This window comes from Schistocerca serialis, chromosome 1 (genome assembly GCF_023864345.2).
Source record: "Schistocerca serialis cubense isolate TAMUIC-IGC-003099 chromosome 1, iqSchSeri2.2, whole genome shotgun sequence".
Classification (NCBI taxonomy): Eukaryota; Metazoa; Arthropoda; class Insecta; order Orthoptera; family Acrididae; genus Schistocerca; species Schistocerca serialis.
In genome coordinates this window covers 1,152,342,680-1,152,359,590 of record NC_064638.1, presented here as the reverse complement: position 1 = coordinate 1,152,359,590, position 16,911 = coordinate 1,152,342,680, and the positions used below count along the sequence as shown (strand labels likewise).

The window sequence follows — 16,911 nt, the reverse complement described above, 5'->3', positions numbered from 1 at the left end:
AACTAAAAGCTATCCCGAGAAAGTCTAGTAACAAAGTTTCAAGAAGATGACTCTAGGAATGTACTACAACCTCTACGTATCGCTCACGTACGGATCTTGAGGATAAGATCAGAATAATTACAGCACGCGCAGAGGCTTTCAATCAATCATTTTCCCCGCACCCCATACGTGAATGGAATGGGAAGAAACCCTAATAACTGGTACAACGGGACGCGCCCTCTGCCACGCACTTCACGGTGGCTTTCAGAGTATAGATGTAGATGCAGAAACAGCGTGGATTCCGTGTCCATTGACAAAGAATACGAGACTTTAGCTGGCGTTAGTCCTAACATACTACTGGATGACTGTTTCGTAGAGCCCGAGATAAAGCGTATTAGAAGTGAGAAAGTGTTAGACCAAGCCAGGGAAATTCGAAAGCAAGAACAGGGTGACCCAGTTGTTAAGGCACTGTTAGCATTTGCCGGAGGAGTGTGCGTACATTTCAGCGCCGTCGTCATGGCTTACATCCTCCAGTGATTTCCAAAAAGTCTACAACCATAGCCGCTACCATGTTTAACTTACCTCTCTGTTGGCTGCAGTTCCTCCAGCCAAGAAAACAAAGGGTGTAATTGGGAATGAAAAGCATAGCACCGCTTGACATTTTCCAAACTCTCGTAAGGTATTTGATAAGTGGAATCTCCCTTTGCAGATAAATAACATCCTAAAACTAAGCGGGATTCAAACAACGCATTTTTGTACTATGTATGCGTTCGTAACTTGCTGAGCTTGCAGACTCGTTTAGTACTGTGTCGTAATTACAGCAGCGAGAAATATTGATCAGGCGCTGACGACCCGCAACACGAAGATCCTTAATATTTCAGAAACTGTTCATGGTATTGAAAGTACGTTATCTTCAAGTGATGGAAAGGAAATGGGGAAGCACTTTTCAATACTTAGCTCCTTTAAATACAGAAATAGTGAAGCAACACTTCTGGACGACAGTGTAGTTTTGGTAATACTATTCGATATGTAGAGATTGGAGCAGAACTCCGTCTTCAGGCCACAAGTGGCCCATCAGGACCGTCCGACCGCCGTGTCATCCTCATGAGGATGCGGATAGGAGGGTGTGTGGTCAGCACACCGATCTCCCGGTCGTTATGATGGTTTTCTTTGACCGGAGCCTCTACTATTCGGTCGAGTTTTTGCCATATGTAGAGATTAGTGGTCCAATAATATGGTAGTTACTAATGTTTGCAATGAAACGTAAAGAAAGTGGATGAGACTTTTGTTGTGTAAGAGGCCGTCACCTATCAGAGAGAATTATTTGTTAATTCTTTGATGATTAGAGTGGAGTTCAAAGAAAGGCCCGAAACGTACACAAAATTACAAGCATGTTAAAGGATGAAATACTTCCTCTGTAATCTTGATCATTTCGAGCTCCACAGCTGACTGACAATAATATTGATCATTAAAGAGAACCGCTACAGCTGTCCTGATACACGTTTATCGTGTAACGACCTGTTTTGTTTGTTAGAACATCATCAAGTTGTCGAGTTGTACCAGTGCCATGATTTAAGAGGTCTTGTTAACGTTACGTAAGACAAATAGACTCTTAAATCATGATATTCGGACAACTCGGCAACTTGAAGATGATCTGACGAAAGAAACCAATCGTGACAACAAATGTTTATTAACACAGCTGTGGTGGTTCTTATCATCATTAATACAAATTGCTGTGTAGATTCCTGGATATTTTGATAATCTGGGAGTGCTCCGTAGGCAGACCGCGAGGAAATAGCGATGCGGTGTCAGCCTTCCTTGGCTTTGATTTCTCACATGTTCCGGCTGTTACTGTCAAACCTTTTCACACTTCGACATACGTCACACCAGGTTACTTGTATTTTCAGGTGATATCGAGTGTCAAATAATACAGTAGAACGTCCTGTTGCTAGCAGTTGCTATAAATACAAACTCATCTCGCGCATAATGACTTGCTGTCGGCCTTTCATTTGCAATCTGTACAAAGAAATATTAGAGCTCTTTGATCTACAGGGTGACAATTATTGAGCTATATGGAAAAAACGTAAATTAGTTACCAACAACGGCGTTCACACACTTCATTCAACATGTAAATGTCACTACAGATATTCGGATTCAGTTTACGACAAGTTCGATATGCCTGCCATCATTGGCGATGATTTGGCGCAGACTAATATCGAAATTCTGTATGACCCGCTGAAGTATCGGGGCATCGCTGCTGTCGATGACCTCCTGAATGGCTGTTTTCAGCTCAGCAATGGTTTTGTAGTTATTGCTGCACACCTTTTTCTTAATATAGTCTGACGAAAAGGACTCGCATGTGTTCAGATCCAGAGAATATGGCGGCCAATCAAGGCCCATGCCATTGGCCTCTGGGTACCCCAACGCCAGTATGCAGTCTCCAAAGTGCTCCTCCAGGACCTCACTCTCCTGCTTCGACGGAGTCGCGCTCTGTCTTGCATGAACCACATCTTGTCGAAATCAGATTCACATTCGATAATGAGGATGTAATCATCTTTCAGAACCTTCACGTACCGTTCGGCAGTTACCGTGCCATCAAGGAATATCGTACCGATTATTCCGTGACTGGGCATTGCACACGATACGGTCACCCGTTGAGAGTGAAGAGATTTCTCGATCGCGAAATACGCATTCTCAGTCCCCCAAATGCGCCAACTTTGCTTATTGATGAACTATCCAAATGGAAGGGTACTTCGTCGCTAAACCAAACCATACTAATTCCCATCATGCCCCACAGCCTAACACATACCATTCAGAAGTTATGACGATTTTATTTCATGCAGTTCACTAATTGTCACCCTGTACATTAATATCTTGTCTATTCCAGTGCGACACACAAGTCTTGCCTATTGTTTAACGCGTCGCACAACTGTAACCTGCCGTTAAATACAATGAACATTCGCCATATGACGTTAAACAGTGAGTGATGGTACCCAATTTCCTCGCGCTGCTTGTGTGCGCGTGTTGTTTCGTATACTGAGTGTTGTTTTCTGTCTGCCCGCAGAACTCGATCCGGCACAACCTGTCGCTGCACAATCGGTTCATGCGCGTGCAGAACGAGGGCACCGGCAAGTCGAGCTGGTGGATGATCAACCCGGACGCGAAGCCCGGCAAGAGCGCGCGCCGACGCGCCACCTCCATGGAGACCTCCAAGTTCGAGAAGCGACGGGGCCGCGTCAAGAAGAAGGTGCGTGTCCCGCTGTTTCTGTCTGTCTGGCGCCGCTCGCAGTGCTAGAGGCGTGACTGATGGAGGCGCTCAGGATCGCAGGTGTTAACCACGAGCTCTTCACGCGGGAGGGACATTCGACAGTTAGAGAGACAAACTGATATAGAAATGAAACAGTGTGGAGGAGAAGTTTCGCACTTGCATGGCTTGAGCTTGGCTTCACTGGTATGAGCTGACAACAGCTGACGGATAAAAACTATTTTCAGAGTGAAATTTTCACTCTGTAGCAGAGTGTACCCTGCAGAGTGAAAATCTCATTCTGGAAACGTACCCCAGGCTGTGGCAAAGCCATGTCTCCTCATCATCCTTTCTTCCAGGAGTGTAAGTTCTGGAAGTATCGCAGGAGAGCATCTGTGAAGTTTGGAAGGTAGGAGACGAGGTACTGGCAGAGTTGAAGCTGTGAGGACGGGTCGTGAGTCGTGCTCAGTTGGTAGAGCACTTGCCCGCGAAAGGCAAAGGTGCCGAGTTCGTATCTCGATCTGGCACATAGTTTTAATCTACCAGGAAGTTTCAAAAATTGTTTTGTTTACAACTTCAATATTGCATCGACGATGGCGTATCCGATTGAAATTTCCACGTTACTTGAAAAACGCTTAGTGATCCTTTTTTATGCTTTCTGAAGATGAAAAACCGGCTAAAATCTCTTCTCGAATGATGGTACGCGAAAGTTGCATGAACTGCGGGAACTCTTATAACTAAGTAGGATACTTCAAAACCGTCGAACCTCAGCCGGCCAGTTGGTGTTCCAGCTCCTTCGCTTGAAACTCGTATTAACGCCATTATTCGTGAGAACCGACGTAATACAGTTGAACGTATTTCAAGAATAGTTGAGAGGTAAGTGTTGGCACAGTTCGTAATGTCATCAGTAACAAGACGAAGTACAGAAAAAAAAGTGCAAGGTGCGGAGAGAGACTTAACGCGACACACAGAAAAAGAAGACTAAAAATGCAGAGGCTTCTTAGGATGCTATAAAAGGGAAGGTGGCTCTTTCATAAACAAGACTTCAAGGTCTGATGAAACTTGGGTTCATCATTTTGAACCAGTGTCCAAAAGACGAAGCACAGAAAAGAAGCACACAAGCTCAGCTGTCCGAAAGAAATTCCGGACACAAGAGTCGGTGGGAAGAGTTATTTTAAGCGTCTTCTGGGATGCACATTGTGTCGTCTTCCCTAAAAATTTGGAAGATCAGCGTACGACAAACAGTGCCTACTACTCAGACATGCTGATGCGCAGAGTAAAGCCAGCAGTGAGAGAAAAACGTGGAGGATCTCAAAGAAAGGCGCGATGTTGCTGCATCACGATGTTCGCTCTCCCACCGCCCAGCTGACCCAAGAAAACATTGACAAAATGATTTCGGAGACACTATCTGATCCTCCCTACAGGCCAGATTCGGCTCTTTCGGATTTTCATTTTTTCGGTCCACTAGAGGAGGCAGTACGTGGAAAAAAAATTCAGCAACAACCAAGAGGTCAAAGATCGTTGGAACATGCGTGATAATATTGGTTCAAAAATGGCTCTGAGCACTATGGGACTTAGCATCTTAGGTCATCAGTCCCCTAGAACTTAGAACTACTTAAACCTAACTAACCTAAGGACATTACACACATCCATGCCCGAGGCAGGATTCGAACCTGCGACCGTAGCAGTCCCGCGGTTCCGGACTGCAGCGCCTAGATAATATTGGTGGGGATTATGTTCAGAAGTAGTGAAAATCTCATTTTCTAAAAATACACGGTTATTTTCTATGCCAGTTTGTCTCTCTAATCACTGAATGTCCCTCGCACTGCGGACGGTTTCGTTGGTTCTAGACTTTCGAAGAGCTGTAAAATACAGCTTCCTGGCTACACCTTTCCAATTCAGTCACATGTGACCTGCTGTGTGATTGGATTGAAGATTTCCCAACAAACAGAACACAGCCTGTGATTCTTAACGGACACAAGTTTTCAGTTGTAAAATTAGCTTCCGGTTTACCCCAAGGGAGTGTTATAAGAGCATTACTTTTCACAATATATGCAAGACATCGGAAGGAACATGAGGCTTGTTGATGATGATGCTGTTGTATGCAAAGATGACCGCAGCGCTTGGAAATTGTATCGCAATGCAGAGACACCTGCAGAGGATCGACTCTTGGTGCACGAAGTGGCAACTGACTCTCACCATAAACAAATGCAACATATTGTTAGTAGACAGACAGAAAGACACTTTACTTTATCATTACACGATGCAGTGACCGCAAGCAGTTACGTCTGCAAAATATTTAGGAGTACACGTAAGGAGCGATTTGAAGTGGACAACCACATAAAAGTAATCGCAGGTAAGACAGAAGCCAGAGGTTCATTGGAAGGGCCCTCAGAAAATGTAGCCCGTCAACAAATGAGGTAGCTACCAAGCCCGAGATCCGACCAATACATGAATATTGCTCATGAGTTTGGGAGCCGTACTAGATAGGAGGTAGAAGAAATACAGAAGATGCAAAACAGATCAGCAGGTTTCGTTACAGGCTTACTTTGTAAACGTGAAGCCAACTGTAGCCAATTCCAGCGGCAAACGGTACGAGAGAGGCCTTCTGCATCTCTGTTTGGTTTACTATTAAAATGCCGAGAGAGTATGTCTCTAGAAACGTCAACCAATATATACTCTACGTATACATCGCGAGAAGACCGTCAAGGTAAAAAGGAGCTCACACATTCGACTAGAACACGAGAGGGAAGCGTCAGTGACACAGTAACTACGCTCCGCCATTGAGCGGACTACAAATGTAGTCGTCCTGTGCCCTGCTGCTAGGGGGGAGGGTGGAGATTTATAATCCTCCAATCCTCCTAAATGGGACGTGTAGGGAAACGGCTAGCTGGCCTAAAGAGATTTTGATTTTCTACAGTGAGTAGTGATTTTCAACATCCGGTAGAAAGAAGTTCTTGATGATAGGAACCAACACAGTCTAGAGAAGGGCTGTTACCGCGAACAGGAACTGGCCAGTGCAAATGCCAACATACTGTTCCCGATTAAGAGTGACTGAAAGGTGTGAATGTTAAATATATCCGTGCAGCGCTTTTGGAGCCCGTGGAATCTCTGAATCAGCCGACGGCCGATAGAGGACTAGGAGGAGATGCGTGTAGGCCACTGCACAGGGCGTAGTTGTGTGTTGCCATTGCCTTGTTCTGTGTTGTATGCTTACTGTTTTAGTACCAGCGGGCGAAAAGCTAGTCGTGTCCGTCCCTGGATCGGTTTGCTCATCTGTCATCATCTGTTGCAAACAGTCTCAGAGATTTTGTATAGGATTAAGACCGGGTGATTTAGCGGACCAGTACAAGTGCCACAGACTGCTCGAATGTTCGTCAGGAGAGGCATGTGTGCGTGCAGTCCTGTGAACACGGCCATTCTTACATTGATGTGTCCACGGCATACTCGCCAAGAAGCTGTAGAGTTACGGGCAACAGTCGGTCACCGTGAATAGGAAAAACACGCAGAAAGCATGGTCTGCAGTACTCCTTCCACACACTGTGGGTTAAATGCCTCAGTGGGTGTCAATCCAGTGGACCCTTTGTCAGTACAAAAGAGGCAAAATCGTAACTCTTCAAACCACATCATACACCTACAGTCCGTTGCTGTGCAGTTTGGGGGTTCTTTGCCCAATTTAATACGTCGAACTTTATATGCGCACTCGTGAGTAATGTCGTTTTCTGAGGCACAGGACTTCAACTGTCCATTGCCTGAAATTCCTTTAGTAATGTTTGCTTTAAACTGTTTGAGACGAAGCTGCTTTCACTGACAACATAATTCCTGTGTGCGACAAAACTGAGGACGCATGATCCCCTGGTTTCTGCCGGTTAGGATCTTTTTACGAGCACTGTCCTTACGCTGCGAGTGGTACACCAGACACGTTCCACAGTCCGCTTTCGTACACGAACTAATTGGGCCACTTTCTTCGCGGAGTGACTTACGGCGCGCCCTGAATGCTATCTTCTTTCGGGCTTTCTGTCACGTCTCGACATCGAGCTGACTTTCTGCGGTGGCTGGGTGCAACCTACTGGCGCTCACACTGCCGGCAATGGTCACGTGACCGCTCGGTACCACTTCTGGGCAACGCCACAGAGCGGCCACTGGCCTGACTAATACGATACTTTACTGTAGACAGCAGCATCATCAGTGCAACACCTACTAGCCCTGTCGACCGACCTCCGATTAGTCGTTTGTATTCTGAGAGACCTCAGTGTTGCAGCGTGAGGCTGGAGCGGCGGCCGGTGTTCGCAGGTGGAGGCGCTGCGGAACGGCCTGGCGGCGGCGGACGCGACGCCCTCGCCCTCCAGCTCGGTGTCGGAGGGCCTCGACCTGTTCCCCGACTCTCCGCTGCACGCCGGCTTCCAGCTGAGCCCCGACTTCCGGCCGCGCGCCTCCAGCAACGCCTCCTCGTGCGGCGGCCGGCTGTCGCCCATCCCCTCCGTGCTCGGCATGGAGCACGAGTGGGGCCCTCAGCCGCCGCAGCAGCAGCCGCCGCCCCCGCAGTCGCAGCAGCAGCCGCCCCCGCAACCGCCCCCGCAGTACGGCCTGGAACAGCTGGCGGGCAACCTGGCCGAGAGCATGAAGCTGCACCACGAGACGGCGCAGGCGCAGGGGCAGCCCTTCCTGTACCAGCACGCACCGCCCCCCTACCAGCCGCCGCCCCCACCGCCGCCGCCCTACCTGGGGGCGGCGGCTGCCGGCGCCGGGCCGTACGGCGCGTGCCGCCTGTCGCCGTCGTACGAGCCCGAGTCGCCGCCGGCGCCGCCCCCGCCGCAGCCCGCCCCCCAGCCTAGCGGGCCGTCCACCATGATGGGGCAGCTGATGGGCGCCCTCAACAACTCGACGCTGCTCGACGACCTCAACCTCAACATCGAGACGCTACACGGCGGCTTCGACTGCAACGTCGACGAGGTGATCAAGCACGAGCTCAGCATGGACGGCAGCCTCGACTTCAACTTCAGCCAGCACCACCACCATCACCACCACCAGTCGATGGTGGCGGGCGGCGCCGCGATGTCCGCCTCCGACGCCGTCCACCAGCAGCACGCTGCCCCCCAGGGCGCCGCGCCCTACGCCACCGGGCCCTCCTGGGTGCACTAGCAGGGTGAGTACCCCACACTCGTCCGCGTTTCCAGAAGACAATTGCGAGGGAACTAAGAGACGTGCACAAAACACACCACACACATCGTTGAACAGAGCACCTCTCCCAGTTCGTAACTCACTTGTCACGTGTTCAATACGGGCAGCATTTATAACGCCACAAATGTCAACACGTGCGAACAGATCATTGACGTCGCTGACACTATCCCAGGAAGGCGCTAAGGCCACGTACTTTCGAAATATGTTCGTGGGGTTGTCTAAATGCTGGCGTAAACTAATTAGATTTGGCGATACGGACCACATGGTCTGGCGTGCCTGCCTCACTACAGCAACTATGTCAAGGCGAGAATTATGAATCGATACTTCTAGTGATGTTCTATCCACTCATCCACATTATTAGACAATATCCCGGATGCCTCGCTAACGGCCTTCAGGGACAGATGAAATTTGATTATCAGTATTTCGCTTAATTTCTGAACGGATTTAACAGTTTAAAACGCCGTCATAACCTATTCACTAAAAGGTAAAATCTTATGTTAAAAGTTTAACAAAGTCATATAACTATTACAGTTACAAACTGCTCGTTCATCTTGAGGCAGCGCAAATACCCGGATTTTATTCATGCGGTGTTTGAGACCAACAGTACTTAACTACATCCAACAAACTTGACAGATAATTTAAAATCTTTAAGAAACTTTTCTCGATGACATCTCCCACCAGATAATTAAAGGAAAAAAGTTCATTGCTCACTACATTTCTTCTCTTCGTGCATTACAACTGCAGCATCAAGCATGAAGTTTCGAGTTATCACTTCTCTACTACTGCCTCTTTTCTCAACAAATTTTGTGGACGGTATCCACGTGTACAACTCAATGTACCTGCAAAATTATATCGTTGTCCCACCTATAGTTCAGGTAATAAGATTTCATAAACATTGAGATGAGCGTGAAGAGCTAGCTTCTGCTTGATACAGAATGCAAATTATGCACACTACACATATCCACTCTTTGATAATGAGTGCACTTTAGCGACTTCCAACAAATTCTGAGGATAATGTCATACCTTTCGTATGTTATTTCACTCTTACATGCATACCATCAAATGTTTAACACATTATCTCATTTGTGAAGTAATCACATGTTTCAAGCTGTTTTATACGTAGAAATCCGATTCTGTACAGAATCGGAGTTTACTGGTACTTGTTTATTTTATGCATGGCTTGTAGTCTTTGCGCAGTCGTTTTCTGAAACGCGGCGGCCCTTGTGAATGACCCTGTACGTATGTATTCTGCAAAGTCCCTTAAGATGTTCTTCCCTGTTCCATTCATGAACGGCGCATGCGAATACTAACTTAACTGTCTTCAAGTTCCATATGACGTCTAATGTTTCGGAATTCCGGAGAACAGGAAAAAGATCTCCGCTAATATCCCCAACAAAATGTAACACGTAAGTAAATTTTAGATTAAAATAAACTACTGTTTTTAAAATCACAGAAAATACACAATAGCTAATGTTCGAACGAATAAAACACGTATTTTGGCGTATGCTTTATGAAGCCAATAATATTATTACGTCATTGAAACGTTAGCATCTTATTTTTAACTTTTTTATATTTCGTTTTGTGTCGATCGGTTCCCATAATAAGCTATATACGTTCGTATACTTCCTCTCTTTCGTCGTAATTTCTTCCAACAGTGGAGAATCCACTTTAACAGCTGTAAGTTGCAGCGAATTCAGTCAGTATTCTTCAGCTTGTTTGTAATAATAATGTATAATCCTTACCAACCTGTGTCTTATTAAAACGTACGTTCAGTTTCTTATCTGTACGCTGTCTAGACAGTCTGATCAGATTCGAATTTCGCTATCTGATAATATTCTTTTACTCAATGATGAAAATGTTCTTAGCGGTCCGGCATTTACTTGTAGATTTCCCAAGTCATGGACATCCGTACTAACAGAATTCAATACTGATGACTGTTGCAAACTACGACAGCTCGATGCATTCCACTCAGCCTTCAAGACATCATATACTAAACCAAATGTTCGATGGAGGTAAGGCAACCGAGGGTTTTAACAGGACTTGGCAGTAGACTCAAACTGTGCGCAGCTCTGGCTAGTGCTGCCAGTCGTCTCAATTTTTGCGGCATGTCCCGATATTCAGGGGCGCCCGACTTCCGGGCACTGCAGAATACTGTATAATGCGTATTAATACAGGGTACCCTCCGCCATGCAACGTGTGTAGAACGGAGTACGTATGTAGATATAGACGTAGATTCACTTAAAAATGGTCGAGTACATAAAAATTCCGAAAAGACGTTGTGAAGGTGTCGATGGCGGTAATCGAGAAAATTAAACTTCGCCAGAAGTCGTGATCAGCCGATGGACTAAAGAGGCACGCCTCAGTGCGTGCCCAGACTGTACATCTCGGAAACAGTCAGCCGCATCGCGTCCGTTGTTGTTTTCTTGCCGTTACGCCACTGTTTTCTGAACAGTGCCCTCAAACTGGGTCTGAAAAGAGCAGCTCTGGCCAATTCGGGCTTTGTGTCCCCGAAATCAGAAGTGTCTTAGGGGTTGCACGAACATAAGCGAGCCGCGCGGGATTAGCCGAGCGGTCTAAGGCGTTGCAGTCATGGACTGTGCGGCTGTTCCCGGCGGAGGTTCGAGTCCTCCCTCGGGCATGGATGTGTGTGTGTCTGTCCTTAGGATAAATTAGGTTAAGTCGTGTGTAAGCTTAGGGACTGATGACCTTAGCAGTTACGTCCCATAAGATTTCACACACATTTGAACATTTTTGAACATAGGCGTCGTGGGATTTTTAGTTTTTAGGTACAACAATGATGATTAAAGGCATCTCTGGAAATAGGTGTAATAGACAGGGCAGTAATAACCTGCCTGCGGAGCACTATGTAACACTGAAACTCTGACACTAGTACATACAACCAAAGGGGAAGCGAAAAGATTTCTTTCGTCGGTTTTCTACAGAGGCTTTCGCAGCGTACAACGTTGCCTGACATTGGCTGTCTGACTTCCATCAGTTCTTCAGTCGTTGATCTATGTGACAACTAAGCAACAAAGGCATTTTAGATGAATTATCACGAGTTATATAGTTCTATTTAGCTAGATTAAATAGTGTTAGCACTCTGTTCAACAACTCACAACACTTTCTGGGGAAAAAACCATATTGTTGAAGGAGGTCAGCGAGTGACTTTTCATGCAATTACATTTGTATAACACGCAACAACATTCTGTGATACAATCATAACCGTTTTCGGCCTGCATTTCTATTGGTCGTGGCCGTGCGGTTCTAGGCGCTCCAGTCCGGAGCCACGCTGCTGCTACGGTCGCAGGTTCGAATCCTGCCTTGGGCATGGTTGTGTGTGATGTCCTTAGGTTAGTTAGGTTTAAGTAGTTCTAAGTTTAGGGGACTGATGACCTCAGCTGTTAAGTCCCATAGTGCTTAGAGCCATTTGAACCATTTTTTTTCTATTGGTCGTGGGCGGCTTTTCGTGAACAAAACGCTCATGGCATACGCTGTCAAACTCACTGTAGGCCGAAACCAGTTATCACTGTGTCATAGAATGCGACTGTGTGTCATAATTCACTACACCTCACAGCCTTTGCTTTTATAGCAACTCAGGCAAATAGGACGATACTACGATCCACCGTAGATTTAAGACAATTTGCGAAAATGAACGGGATAAAGAAACAGTACAAAATATAGAAAAAACAAAACGTCGGAAAAATGATTGAGTGTCGAAAACGAATTCGGGAAAAAAAGCTATTAAAAATGTACCTATCACTGTTATGTGCATAGCATACAGGTTTCAACCAATGACACTCAAATGCATCACTCATTATGTCACAACATACGGCTTCTTCATATACGTACAGGATTTTACAGTGTACTGATTATTGGATCTGAAGATGGTCTGTGAGGGTAGTGGGGGTCGCATATGTCTAATTTTCTTAATCGATCAATTATCCAAAAATTTCTGACGCTGTTATTATCCAGAATCACTGATTATCTAGTACCTGCCAACTGACGAACATGATGCAGCGTGTAAGTTGTTCACTCTTAGAAACACATCAGCATGCTTCGAAAAGTTTCACTAGAATGAGTCAGCGAATTCTGCATAATAGCAGCAACGTAGTTTGATTAGCCGCCAGGTAGTATGACAAAAATTGACAAGGACACATGGCGAAAGCTTTAGGTAACGAACCATGTTTATCACCGGTTAAGAAAGATAGTCTTTGTTTAACGCAGTTGTAACGCACAACTATTTTGTCGTTCTTTCTTTGTGTCGATAGGACGAATTAAGTTAATCTGCAGCGTTGATAGAATTGGTAATTGGGAGATTAATCGCAGGAAACAAAAAAAGAGCTATGTCTTTAGGATATTCTTCTAAGACGAAGTCTCACTCAAACCGTGGTCAGTTTGGAAAACCTACGTGGACGTCTCTCGAAATCTGAAATTATCAGCTGTAAAAAAAGTCGTTATTAAAGATTTTTGTCTTTTTTGGGTTCATATTCACAGATTAAAAATACGAGGGTTATTCCAAAAGTAAGGTCCGATTGATTGCCAAATTGAAACCACAGTGAACATCAGAAATGTTTTACTTGTAACAATTAGCTACACCTTTCAGCTACTTCTCTACGTAGTCGCCGTTCTGACTTAGACTTTTGTCATAGCGTTGTACCAACTTTTCAATAGCCTCATCATAGAAGGCAGCCGCCAGTGCTTTCCGCCAATTCTCCACGCTGGCCTACACCTCGTTGTCTGTGTCAAAATGTTGTCTTCAAAGACAGCGGTTCATGTGACCAGAGATGAAACTCAGGGGGAGACAATTGCGGACTGTATTGTGGGTAATCTAACATTTCCATTTGAAAACGATGCAGGAGCATCTTCATTGCCCCTGCAGAATGCGGCTGAGAATTGTCGTGAAGACGAAACAGCACGACAGTTATGTAATGTTGGCTGCATAGCTTCAGGCGAAATTTCTCACCAGGCCCTCGTACTTGGCGGCAGACACTATTTTCTAGACATCTTTACGCACTCACTGCGAGCTCAGAAATAAGAAGAGCGACGTGATGCTAACTGGGGTTATACTAGAGACACTACCCAACACATCTGTGCAAAGCTTTATCGGATTTTCATAGTCGTTTCCATTTCGCGACCGATCGGACCTTACTTTTGGAATAACCCTCGTAATATTGCAACAATTTCTTTGAAGTACCCCTTTCTGTGCGGATGAGTTGATTGTTTTTATTCCACTTAGTTATCAGAGGTGCACAACAGTAAACGTTTCCTGGAAACAAGTGGAGGGATTTGCGTTGACAAGAGCGGAGCAGCTTCAGGAAGCTGTTGGTACAGACGTAAGCTGCGTGTAGGATGTAGGTCTCTCTGGCGTAGCGCCCCTTTGAGTAGCAATTACCACCGCAAGCGTCCGAAGCCAGCAAACTGCAGTGCCGTGGATGAGGTCTGCCGTCCTTAATTGGTCGCCGCCTCAGCAGGAGGTGCGTGGCTACTGTGAACGATGGTTTCTCTTTCTGGAAAAAGGTGGTGTTTTAAGATAAATATAGTCGATACTAATACAGCAGCAGGACGCCGTGCAGAAAAGTATCGGGAATCTTGGGAGCTGTACTATAAAAATTTGCTTCATTCAGGGGAAGCAACGTATTACTGCAGCATAACCGAAGCTTGTTGCAAAATTACCGTGATTAAACAGAAAACTGGATGCCTTGACATACAGAAAGCTACCGAAAACAGACTTTTTATATATTTGCAGTTTTATACGTGTCATGCCATTCTCTCTGTTCTGTGTTATCGTGTTTTGTATTGGCGTAACCGAACACTGGGGCTATTCTCGTTGTCCTAGACGAGGCTGGTGACGTGGAAACCCTACAAGGGTAGCTGGCAGTTACCGTTGATGGTCCCTCTATGCTACCTGCAAGTTCCTTCGTGGCCAGTGATGTTTCTGGTTTGAAAGGGAAATGCATTTTGGTTTTCAACGACCTCTCTAAGTAAAGGTCGTTGGAGAAGGAACTCCAGTTCAGTTTGACAATAGTGGGGGACGTAAGGACCTTGTCGAAGGAACCATTAGAGTAGTGGCCACCAACTTATTAAGGAAACTACAGAAAATACATATCATAATGGGTCATTGGAGATTCGAAACTCGGTTCTCCCAAAAAGCAAGATCTCTCACTTCGCTCGTTTTCTGTGATTCATATCTGTCAACTCGTGTCCTGTTCCAGAAAATTCCTATGGAGACAGCGTCCTAATCTCAGACTTTCACACATTTCTTCGAAGATCGGTAGCCCACTCTGGTTCCGCAGAGGTAGGACTAAGTACACAAAGATACAAAAAAAGTCATCTGGCTATGGATACTGAAGATCGACGCTATCGATCAGAGTTAGGACGTGCCTCGCTTTTGATAGGAGTTTCCAAAGAGGGAGTTCAAGCCTGATGTTCTGGAGCCACTGGAGTAACAATTTTGGAGGACAGCGTGTTCAGACAGGCAGACAACGTTTTTAGAAAGGGTCTTATTGTATTCTGTTACACTCCCTTAAACACCTGCAGTCAGTTTCTCGCAAATATTTACAGTGTCAGACAAGACAGTTTTACAGTTTTCTTGTCAGTACAGGTAACAGTGACCCTTTTTTTTTTTTTTTACTTTATGGTATGATCTTATGGGACCAAACTGCTGAGGCCAACATTCCCTACCTTACACACTACTTAATCTAACATACGCTAAGGACAACACACACACACACACACACACACACACACACACACACACACACACACACACACACACACACACGCCTGGGGGAGGACTCGAACCTCCCGGGGGGGGGGGGGGGGGGCGGGCGGAGCCGTGCGTACCGTGGCAAGGCGCCTGAGACCGCTCGGCTACCCCGCGTGGCAGTGACCTATTCGATATAACTTTAGAAAACTATAGGAAACATTTCCACGCTGATACACAGTGCTAAATACGCATCGACAGATACAATTAATAATTGCTACGCAAAACAATGCTGACGTAATAACTGAGTACACATTTGGTCTACTCTGATTTAGATTTTCCATGGTTTTACCCAAGTACATGCAGTTTTTAAAAAGTCTTATCGGCGGATTACGTAGCTACATAATGTAACCATTCGCTTTTTCAGTGTGATACTATTTAATGTACCATCGGCTAGTTTTCGAGTCACTGCTGTTTCATGATAGATGATCTTATACGAATATCTAAGATGAGCCAACAGTGGCTCTTAAACTAGTCAGTGGTGCAGTAAATCGTACCAAATTCAAACAGTGACTGTCTGGATATTGTACCTACATAATCCGCTAATTTAAATTACAGTGTTAGTTCGCCAGATAAAATAGATGTTATGATTCCATAAGGGTTTCATGTGGCACTAAAGAACAGTGACAGATATGTATTTTATATGAATAAAAGTTCGTCAACATTGTGTATTTCGGTTTTCTAGGTTTTTATTTGCGATACCTATTTCTGAACAAAAGCCGTGAAGATGGATGTTTCACTCTGAAATACGTTATCAGAAACAAAAATCTGGAAACCGAAGTACAGAGGTTAAAAATCTCTTACTCGTTATATAGCGGGTGACCCAGAACTTCACCGACGACATTTCGGAGGCTGTCCAGTGATATCTTCAGAGTATTCTGGTATGAGGGACCCGTGGGTAGTTGCAGAGAAATTACCCCTTCTACCGGTGTTGCACTGCAAATATCTACACAACAGTGAAAATGTCGACGGTATGCACGGAGGGTCTTGTTTGGAAACAAACTTGGCCCATTCACTCACGGTGCTTGCTGCTGACAGCAGTAGGGCCTGCTGTACCCTTGGTTCCCAAGCTAACACTCAGTATCGGGTTTGTTTTTCCGACATAGTTGAACTTTAACAGTCATACACAGCGTAATGATGAAGAGTTGGCCGATATGCACCTCGCTAATATGTTCACGAAACGTAATGGAAAAGTGCCACGACAACGATATGCTCAGCTGTTCCCGCAGCGACGGCAGCCAAGTCACAGTAGCTTTGCACCTGTAAATAGTCGCTCACGAATAACCCCGTCCTTTCGTGTCACTACGCTTTTGGAGGTTGCACATTACAGGCTTTTTGATTGTTGTGAAAATATTTTCACAGAAACAAAGATAATTCTGGGAACAAAGTCGAATGAATCATAATAGCGAGCACATTATTACTGTGTACCGAGCCACAAGGGACCATAGGTCCCTCGTATCAAAATACTCAGAAAAAGTCCCTGAATAATCTCCGAAATTTTATGTTATGGTTCACAATGTACATACAGGGGCTGGATAAACATTATGGAAACGCCGCGGGAAATGCATGATTGGACATAATTGCAGGTGCTAGCCAAGCCTGCAGGTTGTGCTGTTGATGACAGTACGTTGCAAGGGTCAGCCGTGGTCAGAACAGCGATCCCTGCGGTTGTACATTGTGTTGGAACGAAGGCTGTTCGAACACGGGCAAATAGTTGAAGCTCGTATGGGACGTGCTTCCTTAA

The 16,911-nt window shown here is 45.6% G+C and overlaps 1 protein-coding gene across 1 annotated transcript in view; it reads left to right on the top strand.

The window, feature by feature from the left end:
• The window catches only part of LOC126417815 (forkhead box protein O), a 690,615-nt gene that overhangs the window by 565,863 nt on the left and 107,841 nt on the right, over positions 1-16,911 (top strand). The window contains exons 2-3 of the mRNA XM_050085147.1: positions 3,044-3,226; positions 7,517-8,369. Of these exons, the coding sequence (XP_049941104.1) occupies positions 3,044-3,226; positions 7,517-8,365 (1,032 nt within the window). The 3' untranslated portion in view covers positions 8,366-8,369. The remainder of the gene's footprint in view (positions 1-3,043; positions 3,227-7,516; positions 8,370-16,911) is intronic.